We start from the raw sequence: 23014 nt of genomic DNA, 5'->3' as shown, positions 1-23014 counted from the left end.
ACAGGGGTCCGATAGCCAGTCACTAAATACCGGCCCAAAACTGCGATGGAGAGGTATGGAGGCTAATGGTGGGGACATACCTTTCCCAGCACTCCTGCTTGCATTGCCGAATGAGGCGGTGGGCTCTCGCACGGAGCCGTTAAAAGGCGATGAGGTGTTCCAATGAAGGACGCCGCTTGTGACACTGGCGTGCCCACCTGGGATCTTCAATCGCCTCAGCAATGTCGGGCGACCACCAAGGCACAGTCCTCCGCTGAGGGTACCCAGAAGAACAGGGAATGGGAGATTTGGCGGCAGTAACGATTCTGGTGGTGGCAAAGTGAACCATCACACCAATGGCGTCATTGAAAAGAGGCTCAATAGTGGTGACAGACATGAACAAGCCAGTCAGCCTTATTCATAGCTCATCTGCTGGGGCGCCCAGAAGAGTGACGCTGTGGCAGTGACAGATAGATGGGAAAGTGGTCACTCCTGCACAAGTCATGCACGGTTCATTGGACAGACGGTAATAGGCTAGGATTGCAGATCAAAAGTCGATGGCAGAGTAAGTGCCATGTGCTGCACTGAAATGTTTGAAGGCACCGTTATTTAAAAGAGAAAAGTCGAGCTGTGCCAATACTTGCTCAACGATGCTGCCACGGCCTGTTGCCACTGATCCTCCCCACAGAGGGTTATGGGCGTTGAAGTTGCCCAGTAACAGAAAGGTGGCACTAATTGGGATATCAGCGCAGCCAGGACATGCTGCGGGGCATCACCATCCGGTGGAAGATAGAGACTGCAGACACTAACAGCCTGAGGCGTCCACACCCGAACAGCGACTCCCCATGTGGGTCCAGGGTAAGAACAGGCCAGAGGTATTTCTGCGTCCGGAGTCGGACGGTTCAACGACTTACATTTGTGGTCATTTTGGTTTTTCGCTTATTCTGGTTTCTTTCTTCCTTTATCTCCTTTCTTTGTCCTTCTCCCTCTCTCACTGTCTTCCTTGCCCCCTCCTCCTCCTTGCCCCCTCCTCCTCCTCCTCCTTGCCCCCTCCTCCTCCTCCTCCTTGCCCCCTCCTCCTCCTCCTTGCCCCCTCCTCCTCCTCCTTGCCCCCTCCTCCTCCTCCTTGCCCCCTCCTCCTCCTCCTTCTTGCCCCCTCTTCCTCCTTCTTGCCCCCTCCTCCTCCTCCTTGTCCCCTCCTCCTCCTCCTTGTCCCCTCCTCCTCCTCCTCCTCCTTCTTGCCCCCTCCTCCTCCTCCTCCTCCTTGCCGCCAACACAAACCTTGTGTGACCTGCATAATATTGTATATTCTGTGAAGAAATTGGATATTTTTTGCCATATAATTGTTTGTGGACCTTCACTTCACAATGTCTACCTTGTACTGGGTCATACACAAGCATGGTAATGGAAAGTTAACCAATAGTTTGGCACTTGTAACAAATGAGACCTGTTGGAATATAATCAATTATTTTGTTGCAACATTTTGCTTAATGAGGCCAGCGACTGGATGATACTGCGAATCATTAGTTTTACTGTTTATATTCTTTACCATGGTATTTGGTTTGTGTTCAACAACCTATATAAAAGTGAAAATACATCCTGTCTACATCAGTAACTGAACATCATTGGTCAACTGGAAACTTATTGCCTTGTTGGATGAGTCATCTCAAGCTGTATCAAGTGGATGAAAGTGTATAGATATGGAGACAACCTCATGAATCCATAGACCCCACATGACAGGAGGTGGAAGCTCTGTAATGATGTGGTGCATGTGCAATTTGAGTGATATTGGACCCCTGATATGGAAATGCCACGTAGCTATGGCCTCTCATCAAGTACACAGTTAGCCTGGTGCAGGTCTTGCGAGTTGACACCACTTTGGTGACTTGGGTGTTGATGGGGATGAAATTATGAACATAACATCCAGTCCCTGAGCAGAGAAAATCCGACACAGCCAGGAATCGAACCAGGGTCGTTAGGTACGATCGTCTGTCGAACTGACCACTCAGCTACATGGGACAGACACCTCCAATACGTCTAGATAGGATCGACAGCTGACATGTACTTAAGAATCCTGGCCGATCGCTTGCATCCAATCAGGTCCATTGTGCATTCCAACAGACTTGAGCAATTCAAGCAGGTAAATGCGGCACTCCACACATCCGGAATTGCTGCCGAGTGACTCCAGAAACACTCTTGAGTTTACACTTACGCTGGCCCCCTCGTGTGTGCGAATCTCTTGGGTGCCCAACAGTGAGGTCATCATGATAAGAAGTGTTACTGGTGCCTTTTTGCGAGGACACAGATGCCCAAAAAATACAGAATATATATTGGCTTAAAATAAATTGGGGGTTGATGGGTAAAGTCACATAGCAGAGCTACACAGCAACAAGAAAAGGAATGGCTGTAGTTTACCCATGGTTTCAGCTGTTCGTGGTACCAGCACATAAAGGCCACATTCAAAGATATTACAAGAACAAACTAGTGTTACAGGCACTTGCCACTACAATTACTGAAAAAGAAGCTACACCACCACACAATATCTCTGGCTGCTCAAGCCAAACAAACATATTAGGCAGAACTTACAATCCATTGTGGAGCAGGGCAGGTAGAGCGACAGCCCGCACAGGCCGAAGAGGAGGAAACAGTGCAACCTAGCTGAGTGTGTGGGGACTAGAGGTGGCAGATGAGGCTATCTGGTGTAGAATAGGGAGGGAGGGAAGGAAGGAGGGAAAAAAAACTGAGCAGAGGAGAGGAAAGGAAAGGAGAGGAAAGTGAAGGAGCACATAAAAGAAGGGACTGGTTGGTGCACTTGGAGAGAACTGTGCACAGTGGGGATGTGGCTTGGGAGGACATGATAGGACAGTGAGGAGAGGGTGGTAGGAAGCTGTTTGGTGGTATAAGAGGGACAGGTTACTGTAGGTTGAGGAAGGGATGGTTTCAGGAGGAGAGAATGTATTCTAAGGATAACTTCAGTCTTCAGCGTTCAGAAAAGCTGGTGGTGTATGGGACAACACGGATTTGCCTGGGTTGTGAAGCAACCATTGAAAGTGGGCATGTTATGTTTATCTCCATGTTGTGCAACATTCCTGTAGTAAGCCTTGTGTCACGTTTACAATGAGCAGCAATCTATCCCTTCTGTAACTATATATACGAAGACAGTAACTTGTTCTCGAAGGAACAGTTACTGTTGATGACCGCGCAGCTTTTCCCTGGAATAAATGACTAGCTGAAAACATCAGCTGCCGACAGGTGTTGTTGAAATACCTCGATGTGGACAGCTGAAAATATGTGCCCCGACCGGGACTCGAACCAGGGAAAAGCTGCACGGTCATCAACAGTAACTGTACTTTCGAGAAAAAGTTACTGTCTTCGTATATGTGTGTGTGTATATATATATATATATATATATATATATATATATATATATATATATATATATAAGGCAACCCAGCCATTGACCTTCGTCTGTGCGAATTCGCACAGGTTGCCCAAACTCTTACGGGAATCGCCAAAGTGTACACGAGTAAGGAGTGGTTGGGCAAATGTCTATAAGGCACAATACATATGTAGAATTATGGACAGTTGGGAATGTCTCTCACGGGAAGCGTGCAAGGGATAAGTCCCTGCAGTCGCGCTATTCATCTGTGTCTTCGGTGGCACACATTTTCAGCTGTCCACATCGAGGTATTTTAACACCACCTGTCGGCAGCTGAGGTTTTCAGTTAGTCATCACTCCTTCTGTAACAGTTGACATTATAAAGTAAGGAACTTAGAGGCCAGAACATTCTGACTCTTTAATTTAGAAATTCATGGCAATCCTCCTATGGTACTAGCCAGTCAATTTCTTTCTCTCTTTAATGGGAAGAAAAGGTGAATTATGAACTTCATCGTCTTTTCCGGCGTAAATAAGTTATTCATCACGTGGCCCTTACTTAATGAATACTAAATTCACTTAGAATTTACAGAGGAAAATAATGGTGCAAGCAAAAAACGTGAAGGTTCCACGTTAATTTGATAATGCAATGTGCAACTTCATTTTACAGGTCATTTTCATTATCAGGACAAATGAACTTGCTGTATCTTCAGAACATGAAGCAATAAATCTTTAAATTTCCTACTCCTCCCACTTGGGTACCACTAGGTCCTGGTTGGTTTTCTAAGCAGTTTCTCTCAAAGTCGAGGTGTTCCGTTTCTGTGCTTGGCACGTATTTTGGATACTGCTGAAAACCATATGAGTTTGCTGATGTTCCTTTCTCTACTAACCAAGACTTCAAAATAACTTTTGTCTTCTGTATTTTGAGCCGTGCACTGAAGTGGTTTTCTTTTTCATTTTTTGCTACGGTTGTGGAGTAGATAAAATACCATGCAATGCTCTAGTATGTGTACTAGACACCATGGACATTTATCTGTCATTCGTTGGTAGGCCTGGGAGATAACCTGGGGGTATCGCTGCTGCAACCTTGTGACTGGCTAAAAATTGGGGTGAGGTGCAAATACAAGAACTGAACAAGAGTGTTCTCTCGCCTCAATTCTCCACAATCCTACCTACATGTAGTGGCCCTGTTGAGCTGAGCAACCCAGTGGAAGGTTGGGTAACCAACTGCAGCGGTATACTGAGTCAGCAAGCTGACAGGATGTGGACAGTGGAAGGCAGTGGGAAACCACTACTGGAATTATTTCCCTAGATGTTCATGGGATGGACCTCTTTGTAAAATATTCCAGAGGTAAAGCTTCCCCTCAATCAGTTCTCCAGGAGGCAAATACAATGAGGAGTCCAGAGATTACGGCAAACGGAAAAGGAAGGAAGGAGAAGGAAGATGTATTGAGGACTGGTAGTTTGAATGTTTTAACCCTTCTCCAGGAAGGGAAATTAGAACACGTCAAATGTGAAATGACAATAAACGAATTGGATATACTCTGAATGTGTGAGTTGAGAAGTGGTGGTTGTGGAAAACTAGAAAGTGATGACTTCTGATTGTACTATTCAGGTGAAGATAAAAATGGAATGAATCAGGTTGATATTTTGACAGGTGAAGGACTGGAGGACAACCTTATCAAGGTTGAATATGTTAGTGGAAGAATGAGACTGAAAGAGAAAAAGAAAGGTATCACCCAGGACTATATGCCAACAAGTAATCATTCAGATGAAGAGGTAGAAAAATGTAGATGATAGAAGGCTTAGCAGACAGAGAGAAAGGAATGCATGTATTGTTATAATGGGTGATTGGAATGCAGTAGTTGGTGAAGGACCAGAAGAAGCTATGGGAAAATTTGGACTGGGTGATAGAAATGAGAGGGGCAAAGATTTTTGGAATACTGCAATGAAAATTTCACGGTAGTTGGAAATACTCTATTTGGTAACCACAAAAGATGGCAGTATACTTGGATATCTCGATTTGACAACATAAGATATCAAATTGATTACACAATGATACAACAAAGATACCAAAATTACCTAAGGAGTGTCAAAACTTATCCAGGGGCAGATATTTATTCAGATCATATATTAGTAATAGCTGAGGTTCTGCTTTAATTGAAAAGAACCTGGGAAGGACAGAAGAGAGAGCACATTAACTTTGAGAAACAAAGACAAAGGCAATTTTGAAAAATTAGAGAATGCATATTATGAAATCATAATGAAGGGTAAGGAAATTGAATGAACAGAAGGAAGGCAGGATCTTTTTAAAAATGCTATCAAAAATGCAGCTAAGGAAACGCTGTGAGTCAAGGAAAGGAAAATAATAAAGAAAGAATGGGTAACACCAAGTATGATAACTAAAATAGATGATTGAAGAAAATGGAAAACTGTAAACAAAGAAGGGAAGCACAACTACAGGAGGTTAAATAATAAATTAAGAAGGGGGACAGAAAAAGCAAAGGACAAAAGGCTGACAGAGTGTGACAAGATGATGAAATTAGAGAAAGAAGGAAAATATGATTTCATGTACAAAGAAGCAATAGATTTGGCATTCAGGGAAAAAAGAAACAATGGACTAAATGAAGTAGAGGCAGCAGCTGGTAAAATAATAACCCCAAGAAATAAGAAGGGAAGATTATATATAATTGCTATACGCTGTAAACAGCCGACCAACTGAAGAAGATCTTGGGATAGAAGATAAATTTGCAGATGATGACAAAGGAAATGCAATACTAACTAGTGAGAGTGAAGAATCTATAGTAATTGGAGAAGGAAGGGAAAACGCAGTTGATTGAATTGTGTAATCAAATATTCATAACAGGAAAATAGCCAATGGCCTTTACAGAAAGAAATCTTAATACCTGTAGAAAAGAAATAGTACAGCAAATAGTGTGAGGAACATAGAACAATGTGCCTGATATCACATGCAGCTGAAGGCTTGCTGAGGACGCTCAACACAAGGCTATGTGGACAGCTGAATTGTGTAGTAGGATGAACAATTTGGTTTCAGGTGAGGAGTGGGGACTACAGATGCCATAGGGCTACTGAGGGTGATAGGGGAAAGGTACATGGAGAAGAAAAGGAAGGTGTATGTTGTGTTCATTGATCTTGAGAAGCCTTTTGACACTGTCAGATGGGACAAACTGATGGAAATCTTAAGGAAACATGGAGCTGACTAGATGGATAGATGGTTAATTAAAATCTATATTTGAACCAGAGAGCAAGAGTAAAAGTAGGTGTGATGAATCAAGAAATTGAACTCTGAAGAGGTGTAAGGCTTCGTGGTTGTTTATCACAAACACTGTTCAGTATATATCTGAAGGAAATTATTAGTGAAAGTTTTCATGGAAGGGAAGGAGTTTATATAAGGGGTCAGAGAGTGGAGTGTATAAGATTTGCAGACGACATGGTTGTGATCGCAAATAGTGCAAGAGAGATGGAACAAATGTTATGATCTAAACACAAAATTAGAGGAATATCAAATGAAGATTAACAAGAAGAAAACAAGAAGCATGGTAATTGGAGAAAAGGGGACAAAACTCTGTATGAAAATGGGGGGAGAGGAAATAGAGGAAGTGAATAACTTCAATTACTTGGAAACTGTAATAATGGATGATATGTATTGCTCAACAGAAATTAGGAAAAGAATTGCAATGGCAAAAGGATTCAAGAGGAAACAAATTACTTCATGGACCACTCAACAAAGATCTGAGGAAAAGACTTGCCAAATGTCACATCTGGAGCATTACACTATATGGTGCAAAGACCTGGACATTGAGGAAGGAAGATGAAAGAAGATCGGAGGCACTAGAGATCTGGATATGGAGAAGAAAGGAAAAAGTGAACTGGGAAGACCGAGTAAGGAATGAAGAAGTATTAAGGAGAGTTAGAGAAGAAAGAAACATGCTCAGTCAGCTGAAAGAGAAAACTGAACTGGATTGGACATTGTTTGAGGAGGGACTGTTTATTGAAGGAAGGAACAGAGGGACTGGTGGAGAGAACAAGGGGAAAGGAAAAGATATCAAATGCTGGACAATATCAAAGGAGGCAAATATTCAGAAATGAAAAGACTGGCTATGGACAGACAAAAGTGGAAGAGGCTTAATCCATGACAAGAGCTGTTGTAATGCAGAATACCACACTACTACTACTACTACTACTACTACTACTACCACCACCACCACCACCACCACCACCACCACCATTACTACCATTACTTTCGTAGTGCTCCCTGCGTGATGCTAATCAGTACCCCCTACATCAGATCAATACCTTAGGGAGAACTGTCAACTGCTGAATCATCACATCACCAGTTTGATGCATCATGGCTAAAATTTGTTTCAATAGAATGCTCAGCAAAAACTGAAGGTGCAAATGTAGACTTGTGAATCACTTGAAAATTGGAAGGAAAGATTCCTGTTTCTTCGAAACAGCACTCAGCCTCATTTGTGTTGTTTCTCTCAGCCAGGCACTTACAAATATCACATCTGTAACTCTTAGCTTTTCCAGATGTCCAGTAATTAGGTCAGCAACGCCCCTGAATATTCAGATGTCTTGGCAACACATTTATCAATTGGCATACATTCACATTTAATTCCTTTGTAGGCAATAGAATATTTTGTTTTCTTAATCAGCAGCGACAATACTAGGCATCCAGATGTTATTTAGGTCCTTCAAGAAAGAGGACGGTTTTGCAAGGATAATGGCTGTCAGTGTTTTTTTCTGTTATTTTGAAACAGGTGTCATCATGGAACTTTTAATGCTTTTCATCTTCACACAGCTTTCCTATGAACATAATTATGGGTGGCATACTTGCAATTACAGCATCTCAACATTTGACTATTGTTACATTCTCACCATGATCACCAGCAATAGTCTGAACTCTTTTTGTCTCTGAAAAAGGGTCAAGTGGCAATCCACCTCGTCCACACTAAATATATTTTAGTGTTTACCAAGAAATCCTTTATGTATTTCACAAGTTGTGCCAACTTTGTGGCAATATCAGTGAAAGAAACATTCTCAACCATGTCCTGCAAGCTAGTTAATTTATTGTTTTGAATGTTATTTAAAAATTATTCACTTAGCAAAAGCTAAACAAACTGCGAAAAGATATGTTCTGTTTCCAAGGTTTATATTATGGGTCTCTCCATTTTAACCTGCTAATGAGGTGTTCACAGATGTCAGCTGTCTCAAAAACAATAATTATGGCAGAGCACAATGTTTCTTTTGCTGAGGATTTCTGTTGTGGCGTAACAAGACAGCTAAGCCACACTGAAGTAGCCAAAAGGCAAGCGTAATCTCACGTAGGCTAGATAGAGGTCTGAAACAAGATATGTAATGAACGGTAGCAAGAAAAGTACGTAGCTGCTATAATACTTAACTTTTAATCCATTATTTGTATACAGCATTCCTTGATGATACAAGTGAGACTCTATCTTAAAATGGTTAATGGCGCCTTGCTAGGTCGTAGCCATGAACTTAGCTGAAGGCTATTCTAACTATCTCTCGGCTAATGAGAGAAAGGGTTCGTCAGTGTAGTCGCTAACAAAGTCGTCCGTACAACTGGGGCGAGTCCTAGTCCGTATCTCGAGACCTGCCTTGTGGTGGCGCTCGGTCTGCGATCACAGTGGCGACACGCGGGTCCGACATGTACTAATGGACCGCGGCCGATTTAAAGCTACCACCTAGCAAGTGTGGTGTCTGGCGGTGACACCACAATTTCTTCATAATTATTATTATTGCAATGAACCACTGGGGTCTTACTAGAGATCTACATTCAATGAAAATCCAGGGTGGGATGTAATGGTATGAGAGTGGTCTCAGTTGCCCGAGACCGCAGTGTGTTGTGCCAATGCATGTGATGGTGGATCTGACTTCCGTACATCAAAAGTACCATAAAGTTGCCTATCACTAAACTGCCACCATTTAATGATGATGTAATGCAGTTCAGGCATTTTTATGACATCTTTGAGTCTTGTGGTAAATAATGAGGAATTACAGGGCACTGCTAAGTATTATAATTCGCTTAGTTAAATAACGTGCAGCTCACAATGTACATGCTCATCTTCTAGTGACTAGCACTTATTTTAATGTGGCCTTTAAAATGGTTTGCAACAGATACAATAAGCCTCAATCTCTTGCATCAACAGATGGGAAGAGACTTAGCACTCCCATCAATGACAAGGGCATGTGCAAGTGCATTTCATGCCCTGCTTAACAAGGCAATTGTGCATGCACTGGTGGCATTACAACTAGATGCATCCCTGCAAGACATGATTATGTTTCAGCCCCTGAAAGAAAAAGTTGATCAGTCTGTAAGAACAAAATCTGAAGCCAGTCTGAGTCCCAATAGCTCCATGTCATCTGAAGAGAGAGTGCTTTCCTCAAAAATAAATGTGAATCATTGCAGATCACAAGACTACAGTACAACCATGGCACAGCACACCTGGGAACAAACAGCAGTCTCCCTCCAATGCCAAGCACTTAGGTCATTGGAGACAAATCTAAGTAGCTATTAGAAGGCAAGGATTGTCCCCATAGGAAGTCATCATCCTGTGCTTCAGTATATATCAGAGCAGTATCAAATGGTAGAGCACATTTCATCAAGGTGTTCAGTCATGTTATGCTTTGCAAAAACTTACTCTGATGCTCAAACTTCCTTGAACATATTCTTGGCGACAGAAGAATGGCTTGTGCAACCTTTCTTGTAGCATGGTGTCTGTTACAACCAGCTCACGAAGAGAGTGACCACAGTGCAGCAGCAAACATGATCACTAATTGTTTCTCTGTGGACAATCTTTGATTGCTGCCCCTACTGTATAACAACCTAACTCCAGCAAGATCTAACTAAGGTATTTGTGAAAAGTGTATCCTCACTACGGAAATGGTCCAGCAACAGTCAGAAACTACTAAAAAATATCCCCTCAGTGTTGCAAGAAACACAATTACCTCTACAGCTTGACAACAGTGAGGATGTTAATACTTTTGGCTTACTCTAGCATCCAGCATCTTGTGAACAGTGTAAAACCAGCCCCTGATGTCTACAGCTTCACGAAATGCACTGTATTGTCTGTCACATGATCCAATTTTTATTCATTTGGATTAATTAGGCCCATTGTGACCATATGCAAGATATTTTGCAATGACTATGGCAATGTCAGTTAAAGTGGCATGAGCCCTCACCTTAAGAGTGGCACTCCTTGTGGCAGACACTATACAGTGTGACTTTTATGACAGACAGCAATTGTGTTGATCATAGTCATTGCTGGAGGGACACATGTCAGCACAAAGAAGTCAGTACAAGAACTGGCGGATTGTCAAGAGTCATCATTTGATTCTGTTTCATGTACCAGAGACCTATCTGAATATTACATAGCTACAAAATTACTTTTACATTTCACTGCACAGGCTGTGATACATGAGCTTAAAAACATTAAGTCACTCTTATTGAATTACTAAGCAACAGGTGTGTGAAACTCTTGATACCCAGAGACAATAAGACCTATCTATGAAGTGTGTGTGATATTGACTTAAAAACCAGTGAAATATTTTAATAAGATTCTAGGAACTTGGTCTGGCCACAATTGCAAGAAGAGGAGTGGCTCTCTGATTTTGGAAAAGTACTTGGATGTGTTATTGCAATACATATAAATATTTTTGTAAACTGTATGTGGTAATTGGCATGTTTAATGAATACTAACTGTCGTGATGCACACAGGCACACAAACACAACAGTCGGCTACCGCAGCACAGTAAAGTGGTGCCTGCAACTTCCGCCAGCCGGCGCTAGACGCGTTCCCATCAAACATTCAATCAGCCACCAACTATGCATGCGCACGAACCTTTTCCCAGTGCAGATGGTCACACGATGATATGACCATCCACCAGTCAGGGATCGCCAATGGCTGCCAATCATCACTCTGGAATCAGTGGAGGAAGACTGGAGCTGCTGAGTTAAATAGCCAGAAGAAAGGGAAACCAGCAGCTTTCGACCCAACGCAGACTGCTGCCTAGAAGATACTTCAACGCAGCCGGAACATCCAGGTGCCACGTCTTCACTATGCTGGCCATCGAACTCTGACTATGCACCCTCTACTTCCTTGGCATCTGCCAGAAAATATCATTAGAAAACCCAACAAAGGAACGTAAATTCAGTTCAGTTGCTAATATTCCGATTCAATAAGGTGGCATATTCTTTGGCTCGTTATAAAACTTCTGGTAGGAGAAGAAGCCTCTTGTTTTTGAAGAAAGTTTATCTTTCTGTAAAGTCAAGCGGTGGCCTATGTCCACCAAATAAAATTTTTTGTTCGCACATGGGTTGTAACCTGCGTGTATAAAATGAACTGTTATATAACCTATTGCTTTGGTAATATTATGTATTTCACAATGTCTTTACGGTAGACACCATCATTCATACATACTATAGTTACTTTTTAGTTCAAATAAAGGATTTACACTTTTATATGCTTTGAGGTCTCTCTTTCTGGATGAAACCTGGTGCATGTGAATGATGCATTTCTGCAAGGGTTTGACAACAATAGCTGCTTTATCATGCTTCACTGTACCTGCTGATTTGAGTTGTTTATTCCAAGCCGTCTCATTCTGGTTCAGTGATATGCCATGCCCTTAGATCTGTGAGCACTGTGAGAACTGCCATTACATCGGTAGAATGAAGATGAAGTTGGGTGTCATTAAGATTCTGTATACTATGTACAACCTTTAGTTATTAAGGAGTTTCTCTTCTAAATGAAGAGTCAGAATGTCGGTATTCTTTGAAAAACATTTTGGATTGTTAGACAGAGAATTTAGACTTGAGGTAATATTTCAGTTACCAGTGCTAAAGAAGTTGCAAAGGTTGTGGGGTCAGGAAACCAACTGGAGTGCAGGACATAATGATACCAAAGTCATGGTAAATAGGATGTGTAGAGTTTACTTCATTAAGTATGTTGGAAGTGTGCAGGGCAGCACACAAAATGAGGAAGCATTGTAATGGCTGAAACTCCTGGGCTGATCAAATTTGTGAGCACTCTGGAAAGAGGACAGGAAGGAGTGTGGGGTTAATTATGTGCTACAAAATCTTTCTTGCTCCTGGTGAAACTCACATGTGCTCTGCCAGGCTCAGGGGTGCTGCCTGACTGTCCCCTCTCCTCCACTATTGAGGCCAGCTCCTCTTGAAGAGGTCCTGATTGACAGAAAAAGAAATTTTGTGTTAATGCAACGAACATTTTACCTGCAAACGTAAAACAACCAAATAACATAAGATTGTTTCAACACAAAATGAAAGAGAATGGAATCATTTATTTCAGTCTTTTCAAATCCCTACTGATAAGTGAATGATGGGCATCTAATTTACTCAATTATGCACAAGAATCAACATTACTAACAAAGTTCCAGAAAGCCAGAACTTTACTCCAGTTGGAGGCTGGCTATCTGAAGACCTTCAGGGGCAAACAAACATTTACCATCACATTTCAAATAATTACTGAACAAATTTTAAAATTTAAAATCCTGTAGTAATCTGCCTATTAAAACATACAACCTTATGTTAGAGTTAACTCACTGTGGCAAGTTCTACAGTTACAAACTGTGAGTAAGACTTATATGAAGCATCACTCACTGCAGGCATATACACACACTATATTAATTCAGTCTTTTGCAAAGAGAGAACTGAGTGACTAGCAAAAAGCTTCACGCACAATTTCAAAAAATCATGAATTTTTCTCAGGAATACCCAACACAGTTATAGGAAAAATGTTTATCGCTTACAACATTTTTGCTGTTCATGCAGTAAAATTGCCACACCAAACACATACAATGTAACTCTCCTTTCTTTACTTACAGATGGGCATGCAGCCACGAGAATCAGTGGCAAATGGGCGGGGTATTTCTCAGCTGGATTTTTTTTGTACAGGTGGGGCAGGAAGAAAAGCTGGTTGTTATGGCAACATGACGGAGTAAGAGAGGACGATAGGATTGAGGTGCAAGTGGGTGATGTAGCATCTGACTGCTGCCTTAAAATCCATCCTTATTCCACACAACAGAGGGCTGTCTGTTGCTGCCATGTTAAGGAGCCCGAAACCCAAACTCGGTGCATATCATCTTGCCTGTGACAGCCACTGCACAGTTCCCATCCATGAGCCATGTGGCACTGGACAACTTTCCAGTATTCCTCCAATACTCAGCCTTCATAGGTCACTGCCCAGTGGAGCGCCACCCAATACAAGTTCCAGACATGACGTCAATTATCTACTTTGGAGTGTCGTGACTACATTCTTATAAGTGCAGAACACAATATTGGTATTTAAAGTGCAGCCTATACTGATGGTGCCTACAGCAGTGTTTGTCAGTTGTTAGATGACAGTGTGTGGGACTGAAAGCTTCAACAATTCTTCTCATTTTAGTGCCAATCTTTTAGTAGATCAGGACAATGTCTACCTTGCCTTCACTAGAAAGCTGTTTCATTTGCTGCGTGTTACGATGTACAATGCGTGTTGCAATGAAGCTCTATTCTTTTCTGCTACTCAGGAACATCTCTCTTCTTGTGCATTTTTCTTTACTTTTGTCTCCGAAAATTTATTACCAGTGTCTTGTATTCCACCAGGTAGCCTACTTATCTGTTTTAATGTGCTTCCACACCAAGTTTGCATGGTTTTGCTCCATGTTTAAAAAACATTGCTTCTGTTTCCTTTGGGCTGCAGATTAGGACACACTTCTGCTTTCTCATGTTCTGTGATTCTTTGCCTCATTCTCACATGTTTTATCTTGTCTGTCTTGTGGCACTTCATCCCTTCATTCTGGTATCTTTCTGCCTGTGACATTCCTCCACATAATCCCTCCTTCAAGATGTCCTGGCCTGATTCCTGTATTTTTCTCCCAGGTCTGCACCTCCTAGATGGCACCGCCATCTCCTCCATGGGGATAACAGCTTTCAAAGTTGTTGCTGCTGTTATAGTCACAACCTTTCCTCTGAGTACAGCACACAACATTCGACTCTAGGATATCACCAGTGCACTTTGCAGTGCTCAACTTGCACCTTCAAGAATGATTCTCATTAGTGTCAACCTTACAGCTTGTCAGGACTATTTATATGTTGCTTTCATAATGAAGCTGTTTCACTTGCTGAGAATTATCATGTACCTTACGTGTTACAATGAAGTTCTAATGTTCACGAATACCTGAGCATGGATTATCCACAATTAGTGGTACATAGGTCCATGAGTGTGGGTGACAGGTTGGGCAAGGGAATTCCCTGTTGGACTCCCTATAGAAAGGTGAGGCAGGAAGGCGCGCACATTGGGCTGGGAACAGACTGTAGTGAAAGGCTTAATGGGAAACATTTTATGAGCAAATGCAGTGGCATCGCAGATAAATCAAGATGACAAGAAGTGTTACTGTATACACAGTATCTCTGGATACTTATCAGCCATTCTCTCCTCATGTGTGAACACATTTATCCTAAGTGCGTCGGTTGTTATAGTATACTACTTACTCCCAACATCATTTCAGAAGTGATCAGCTCTCGTGTATCATAAGGCAGATCATAGATATCTTATTTCTGCTGATTGGATTTTTCATAGACACCTACCCATTATTCAAAAGTCTGCTCCATTAAGGACTGTGAAGACTGACGCGATTCCAAGAAACTAAAGACATCCAAGACAAAAAAATGAAAAATACAACTGTCTCCACTACACTATCTCATAAAAAAGAAGGAAAAATAGTACATCAGAGTACATTTGTATGTATCTGTACATTTGTGAGGGCTAATCTAAAACTACATTCAGGATTTTCACATGGTTTTCGTTAATATATACACGGGTTAATTAGCAAGGTGGGTTTTTATAGCCTATTACTGCAATGCCAGATATGTCAAGCCACACCTATACTGGCGGGGGAGGTAAAGGTACTAACATAGACATACGGTTGTCAGCTAATGTTGCTGGCCACTTGCAAACCTGGATGGTCAGAGACCAGGTCACTACTAGTGATAGTAACAATTACCTTCACGCTTTCGGACATTGTGCCACTGGTACATAGGGGGGGATGTTCAGCTGAAATACAGCAAGTCTGGGAGCGCCTAGCAAGAGAGTTTGACATCCTGACATGGCCAGATGGTGACGAAGACGTCAATAAGCATGCAGAAGAGCTAGTGGGAGCGCTTACTAGAGCAGTTAAAGCAGCTGTACCAACCAGAAGGGGGGCTGTGACTGCGTCTCCGTGGTCCGCTGAACTAGGGCAGATGCACCAGTCTGCCAGGAGGGCGAGGAGCTACTACCAGTGAAGTGTCGTCTGGGAAGAGAAACAGTAATGGCTGCAAACTTACAGGGACGCCAAGGAAGAATTCCAAAGCGAACTAAAAAACGTCACTCCTAAGCTGGGAAAATATGTACAAACCCAATTGGCAATTGACCCTTGGGGCATACCCAAAAAATAAGGGAAAAGATACGGTCACCAATCGTACTTTCAACTGTTAGCGATGGGAACCGGATGATGGGTTCTTGGCAGGAATCTGCCTATCCCTGGTCCTGGACGAGGAGGATATTGAAGAAAAAGGCTTAATTAGGCAGGCATTTCGAGAAGAATATCCGAATAGCAACGCTGTGTATCTATTCTCAGAACAAGTTGGCGACGCACATTAAATCACTTAAGAGGAAAAGCCCAGGACCAGACGGCATTGTAGTGGAGGTGGTGCAATACCTCGCTCCTTAACTGGTAACACCTCCAACAAGAATATACAATGAGGTGTTGAGGCTCATAATGTTTCCCTCGATCTGGAAACAAGCCAACGTAGTAATTATCAAGAAAGGCAGGCTCCTAAGGAAGTCTAGTCTTACAGATCGATCTGTCTGTCTGCAGGAGGAAGAGTGCCAAGGGCCCCAATGAGGGTGCCGTAGGAGCTACAGCATGGAAAGGGAGGTCTGGCTATCATCCCCTAGTGGGAGAGAGGGTAAGAGGATGACGGAGTATCTACAGGTCTCTGTCCTGGGGCCACTCTTTTGGGACATCAATATGGAGCCTCACCTAGGCAACTTTGAGAGCAGCGCTGATGTGCTAGAGGTGATAGCCAACGCTGACGACCTCCTCCTGTTGGTTGGCAGCTGAAGCCGAGAGGAGCTAGAACCCAACATCGGGAGAACTATGACCATATTGTCGCAATGGTGCTACAGGACCAAACTTAAAACGGCGCCAAACTAGTCAACTTACTTGCTTTTAAAATGCCAATTGGCTAGGAACCCAACCGTCAGGATTGAGGGCACACCAGTTATGCGCCATCGAGAGGCACAATACCTAGGTGTTATTCTGGACGAGAGATGGAGCTTCGCCTGACACACTGAAGTGGCAACACATAGGTCGCTAGAGGTCTTTAACAGCATTATAACGATTGGGCACAGGCGATTTCATCTTCCCCCACAACTCATCAAATTATACCATAACACCATCCTTGCTTCCATCGTGGGCTACAGGTCTGGAGTCTGGTCTCAGAGGGGTCGTTCCTGCTTTAGCCGTGAGGAGGGTGCAGCGCAACATGCTATTGCTATCGATTGGAGCCTACCGCCCATCCCCAGGGGGAGCATTGCTGATTTTCATGAGGCTGTACCCCCTAGACGTTAAAATCAGGGAGCAGGCTGCGTGCTATTGGGCAAAAGGGGACAAGTTGAAAAGATTGAGGGCATTTTGGGGATGTGAGTGGGGGCAAACCATCGATTAGAAGAAAGAGGAAGAATTATGGCAGGGCTTCTGAGATACGGACAAGACAGGCAGAAGAACCTACCAGTTACTTCCAGACATCAGGGAATGTCTCCAAATAAACCGTTTTCAACCTAGTAAGGGACTGCTGCACTTCCTCAGGGGGCATGGTCTGTATCAGGTATATCTCTGCCAGTTAGGGAAAAGGGGAATTCCCTCGTGTTACTGTGGTGCCGGGATAGGTACACCGGACCATGGCGTCTACAAGTGCCCCATGTTTGATGCTGTTGCCACGGAATTAAGAAACCAACTACCCAACACAGACACATTTCACTTGATCAGGAATCCGGTCACCTTTAACATCATTGACAACTTGCCAGCGAGGTATCCACAAATTTCCTGCATGAATACCGAAGGGAGAGAGAGTGGCAAGCAATGAATCGACATCCCACAGCCACCCCACACTGCCGGGGCGCGGACTGGCCGACCGCCGTGACGATTGGAATCCGCCACGTCCTGGATTAGGGGGAGGGTGTGAACTTACACAAATTATACACCGTACAATGTTTGTGACCCTAGTAGTTAGGATTCATTGGTAGAATATAGTTTTTCTGGATAATTTCGAAAGATCTGCAGCGATTTCCAGTTACGGCCAGCCCAGTGCAAAGGGCACGCCCACTGGAATTAGCTCGGTGGGCACTGCCAAGAGAGAGGTTTGTATTTTGCTGGCACATTTTTAACGCTGCAGGACGTAGATTGGTAGAGTAGCTACTATAGTAGGTTGAATAGTAGGCTTGCCCATATAGCAGCTAGCTTTCCATCCTGTAGTTAACATTTAGTAGATAAAAGAACAGTAAATGCTGCTTGGTAATCAGTACATTGTATGTAATTAGGACCCACTAATGTTTTAGGTGGTGGGTTGTTATGTATAATTTTTTGAAGAATAAATTAAAAAAAAAATAGGCTCATGCAGACTTAGACCCCAAATCTGTGATACGGAGAAACCCACTATATTGTCATTTTAAACTGTAACTGTATTATGTTCTTTGAAAATTGAAAGATTATGTTGTAACCTTCCAGAATAGCAGTTTTTGTGTCCCCTCAGTTCACTTACTATCATTGCCTTTTTTCTTGTTGATAGCTCTAATTCTGAAGAAAATGCATGCCCTTGTGAAACATTCCAGGAAAGATCAGAGAAAAGGTAACGCTTTATAAGATAGGCAACTTAAATTCGCATCCTATGCAATATCTTAAAGTGACCAGTTAGTACGCTGTCCTTCCATGAACAGTTGTTGATACAGAAAGAGCCCTGAATCACTTTTTGAACATGTTTTAATTTCCGTAACTCAGTGCTATATTCTGTATTCTTTTGTCAGAAGATCCTTTGTTTCTATTTTAATAATTTCTAATTACTTGCGTAGGCACGCATTAAGTCACACAGCAGTGGGTTTTCGTGGTTAACGTTTTGTCTAGCAGCAATTTCTTCGTTAGTCGTTAATTTACTTCTTATTTTCCTGCAAAATATGTTCTAATTCCTTGAGATAGCTCCATTCTCGTGCCCGAATATTTCTCTCAATATTAGGCTCATCACTACAGCCTGAATCAGCAGTGGATAGGTTTAGAATTGGAACAGCTTCACTCTACCTGCATTTAGAACGAGCAGTCAACAGTTCTTTTCGAATCTCTTCCGTAATCGCAACCCAAAGAGCATTTTGAACTGCAAGCGAATCTGCAAGTTTCAAGCATTTATTTTCTTTTTGTCTCACCGCTTCTAGGGTGCGTAGCAAACCATTATTTTTCACGTAAGAACTTACTCTAAAAATCCCTAAACAAGCCGATAATTACGCCGTAACTCTGTATTCAATGACCAGTCACTAATAAAAATTAACATTGACGCAAGGAACCATGTTTTCGCTCGAAAACGCAATTACAACACAGAACATAGTGGCAGTCCCGGGCTGCTGAGCGCTGTCCGGGTCCACTTCGACGACGGCGGTGCTGGTCGCTTGTATGCACACACCTCGTGATCCCTGCCGTGCCTTCTAGTATCCATGCACACACCCTACTGACAGCGAAATCTTGAAAGGTCATTCTTATTCGCCATTTCACCTACATATTCCCCAAGACGTTTTGGCAACTTCGTAACCCTTCAAAAGAACATGAACCTGTGGGAATATCAGCACCTATTTTGTTGCTACATCTACCGACCATTTTATTTCCATTCATAAGTGAAACCTGAGTCTGATCCACTCATTATTTTTAACCTAATCTCATTTACTCCTACTGATAAAATTATAGCAACAATGTAACAGTCGAGCCCCTGAAGGAAATTTAGTAGTAACTTACACTTTTCTAGAAAACTTAGTGCAGAATTTTTCATTAATGTCTGTTCACAAATGTTGATGCTTCTGCAGCTCGTTCCGAATTTTCTGCCTGAATGTTCAGCAGAGTTAAACTGTCAACTTCAAAGCCATTCGTGAACCATACTGACAGACGTATTTAGTGTCCCTTTTTAATCTGTTTTAGAGGTCTTCATTCTCAGTTATTAATCAAAAATTAAATGCACTGCCGAATCACTCGTAAAAACAGTGCTGCAGTGTCAAATATCTATAGCCGACTAGATCTGTCTACATGTCACCATACCGAGACAGTTATGGTTCATACATAGGGCAGGGAGGGTTCTAGAGGCGCTGTGCACCCAGCTTCCCAAGCCAGACAACCCCGAAAGAAAATAAAGCAAGAGGTGGCAGTCCCATCACGTGCGGAGATTGTCTCTCTTTGTCAATGTGAAATGTTAGAAGACTGACCAAAACAGAAAACGAGTTAAACCAAATACGCAAGGAGAGGGAAGAATACACTGCAAAACAGAAACTAAGAAAAAACTAAGAGAAACAAAAGATCAGACGGACTACACCATAGCTTACAGTGGCGTCCCACAAAGAAAGAACTAGTGCTGGAGTGGCAACTTCAGTCTATGATAAATGGAGAGGACAGGTTCGTGAATTCAACCTCATAAATGACAGATTTCAAATTCCAAGAGATCATATAACAGTGAAAGGTGTCTACAGCCCAGAAAACGAAAAGATGGTCTCTTGTTGATTTTTATTTACTTTCTGAGGCTCATCACTGGTGATTTTAATGCAAGAGCTGGAAATCTACCTATACCAGTAATATCAGGCTTTTTTGGAGGAAAGACCCTTGATAATAATGGAAATGAACTACGCACAGTTGTCTCCAACAATTTTAAAATTACTACCACATTTTACAAAGATAGTAGCAATTTTACGTGGAGTGCACGAAGATTGTCTGTGATTGACTACACACTGATTAATGATAAAATGAGGAATCTGATTTAAGATATACATGTTTATAGAGGAGGAGACTTAGGCAGTGATCTAGTAGAGCAGCAACCGTTACATTCACTCATACCTATTACTTGCAAGTTATAGAACACGAGAACGTGTAACCCCTGAACTACAATCGCAACTGGATGTCAACGTGTTATGTCATGTACCAGTATAGTTTTACTGTTCATTACAACGGAATCATAATGGATGCAATTCATCGAGTTACAACACAGAGTGAGTTCAGTAGATGACAAAATGCATAGCACTGTTTACGGGATTACCGAAAGGTTGCGATCCCACATGTCTGCTTTGACTCATGATGTTATGAAAATACCGGCAATCTGGGTTAAAAGCATAAATATGTCCCCTCAGTGCCACTCATTGCATCCGCGAACAAACTTAACTAACATGCGCAATAATGACTACTAAAAACTCAAATGGACGGGCCAACCACGAGAAGTAGAAATTCTCGGTGGGGACAAAAGACTAAGAATAAGAACACCTTTCCAGACCAATATTAACCCAAAAATCAAGCACACGAAATTCTGCACAGTAAGCACAATTCAAATACGCAAAACCAAAACCAGTGGCATTGTAGCTTCGCCTGGCCTGTATTGCTTGAACGAAACCCTCGATACCAGATACCCACATACATCAACGAAAACAGATACCGCATATTTCACTTGGCCATTATGGCAGAAAGAGAAAGCCATAGTGACAAAAACAGACACTGAAATCGTAAAAACCCGTTACGTAAACCTTCACTTACAATATCTAACAAGGCCACAGTAAAACAAACGAAAACTCTCCAGACATAGTACAAAAAAGATGACCAACCAACAATGGTAAACCGATGTCGATGATACCTATCAACCACTAACAACTGCCAAATACTAACAAGAAAACACCTTAAACTAATGGAAAGAATCATCCGTTATTGGTCCAAATAGTTGCTGGAAACTTATCACACACAACTTCTTCTCCCACTGCAGGAAGCAATGCCCAGCTCGTAAATTTCCTTATCACAGACAACGGATTTTATTTGCATTCCCTGTCAACTTCCTGAAAATTCTGAAAACGTATGTCACGTTTGGTGAGTTTCCAAACTTTTATTCTCACACCCTTCAGCCAAAGCTTTTCGAGTTGGATGGATACGAAATCTGAAGTCAGATGACGGAAGGAAAACCGCTAATGCAAAAACAAACAGCGCAGCTACTGCTGACAAAAAAAATCAACTATCGAGTCAAAACAGGCAAAAAGAGAGAGAGAGAGATCTAAATCTAGGCCATTTTCTTTTACATGCATAACATGTTTGCAAAAACATCAACTAAAACAGGAACACTCATTTTCTTAAAACTTAACATCCCCGCAAAATACAATTTACAAGAAATATCAGACTTCACTTACCATGGCTGTTAACTGGAGGCAAAACTCTCGTCCGCTCCAAGAAAACAACTCTCTCTCTCGTCCGCTCCCACCCTTCACCCAGGGCTTTTCGAGTTGGAAATCTTAAGTCAGATGACAGAAGGGAAGCCTCTAATGCGCAGCCACAAATTACAAAAAAAATTTAAAAAAATCAACCATCCATCGAGTCGAAACAGGTAAAACAATAGTGAAAAATGACTGTTTTAGATGTTTACTGTAAGAAAAATATTCGCAATGAGCATGCTATTATACAAGTTGTATCAGAGTGACGTTTTAGTAAATGAGAGAGATCTACATATGGGCCATTTTCATTTCACATGCATAACATGTTTACAAGAACATCAACTAAAAATTGAACACCGTCATTTTCTTAAAACTTAACATCGAAGGAAAATAAAATTTACAAGAAATATCAGAGTTCACTTAACATGGCTGTTAACTTGATGGAAAACTCCGCCAAAAACCAATCACGCGTTTCTCCTCTCAAAAATGCAACTACACCAATCTCCTGTCGAAAATGCAACTACACCAATCTCCTGTCGAAAATGCAACTACACCAATCTCCTGTCGAAAATGCAACTACACCAATCTCCTGTCGAAAATGCAACTACACCAATCTCCTGTCGAAAATGCAACTACACCAATCTCCTGTCGAAAATGCAACTACACCAATCTCCTGTCGAAAATGCAACTACACCAATCTCCTGTCGAAAATGCAACTACACCAATCTCCTGTCGAAAATGCAACTACACCAATCTCCTGTCGAAAATGCAACTACACCAATCTCCTGTCGAAAATGCAACTACACCAATCTCCTCCCCCAAACAGCAACACAACTCCTATCGCCAACTCTGTGCAACAACACTTCGTAATTGTCAATGCGAATCAAGTAAGACGAATAACCCTCAGCTGTTCGTATCATCCATTGCAGTCGTCAGGTCGATCACGTGACTCGATAGCAGCGCCTCTAGTGGCACCCCACCAAACGACCGTCTGAGAAATAGGCTGTGTGTCGGTGTTTTGACTGACCGACCGACGAACTTTTATTGTCGGCTTGTCGGGCGCGTACAAGTCGACAACCGACCCAAGAAATTGTCGTGTGTAGCGCGATCATGCCAACCGCATGAGTAAACCTCCTGTTCTGACACAGCTCTC

The 23014-nt window shown here is 42.2% G+C and overlaps 1 protein-coding gene across 1 annotated transcript in view; it reads right to left on the bottom strand.

The window, feature by feature from the left end:
- Positions 1-970: 970 nt before the first annotated feature.
- The window catches only part of LOC126440361 (sperm protamine P1-like), a 78905-nt gene continuing 56861 nt past the window's right edge, over positions 971-23014 (bottom strand). Inside the window, exon 2 of the mRNA XM_050090650.1 lies at positions 971-1270. Coding sequence (XP_049946607.1) covers positions 971-1270 — 300 coding nt within the window. The remainder of the gene's footprint in view (positions 1271-23014) is intronic.

Source organism: Schistocerca serialis, unplaced genomic scaffold, assembly GCF_023864345.2.
Source record: "Schistocerca serialis cubense isolate TAMUIC-IGC-003099 unplaced genomic scaffold, iqSchSeri2.2 HiC_scaffold_1362, whole genome shotgun sequence".
Taxonomy (NCBI): Eukaryota; Metazoa; Arthropoda; class Insecta; order Orthoptera; family Acrididae; genus Schistocerca; species Schistocerca serialis.
Note: the sequence above shows the minus strand (reverse complement) of the source record. Positions and strands in the feature narration are given on the sequence as shown.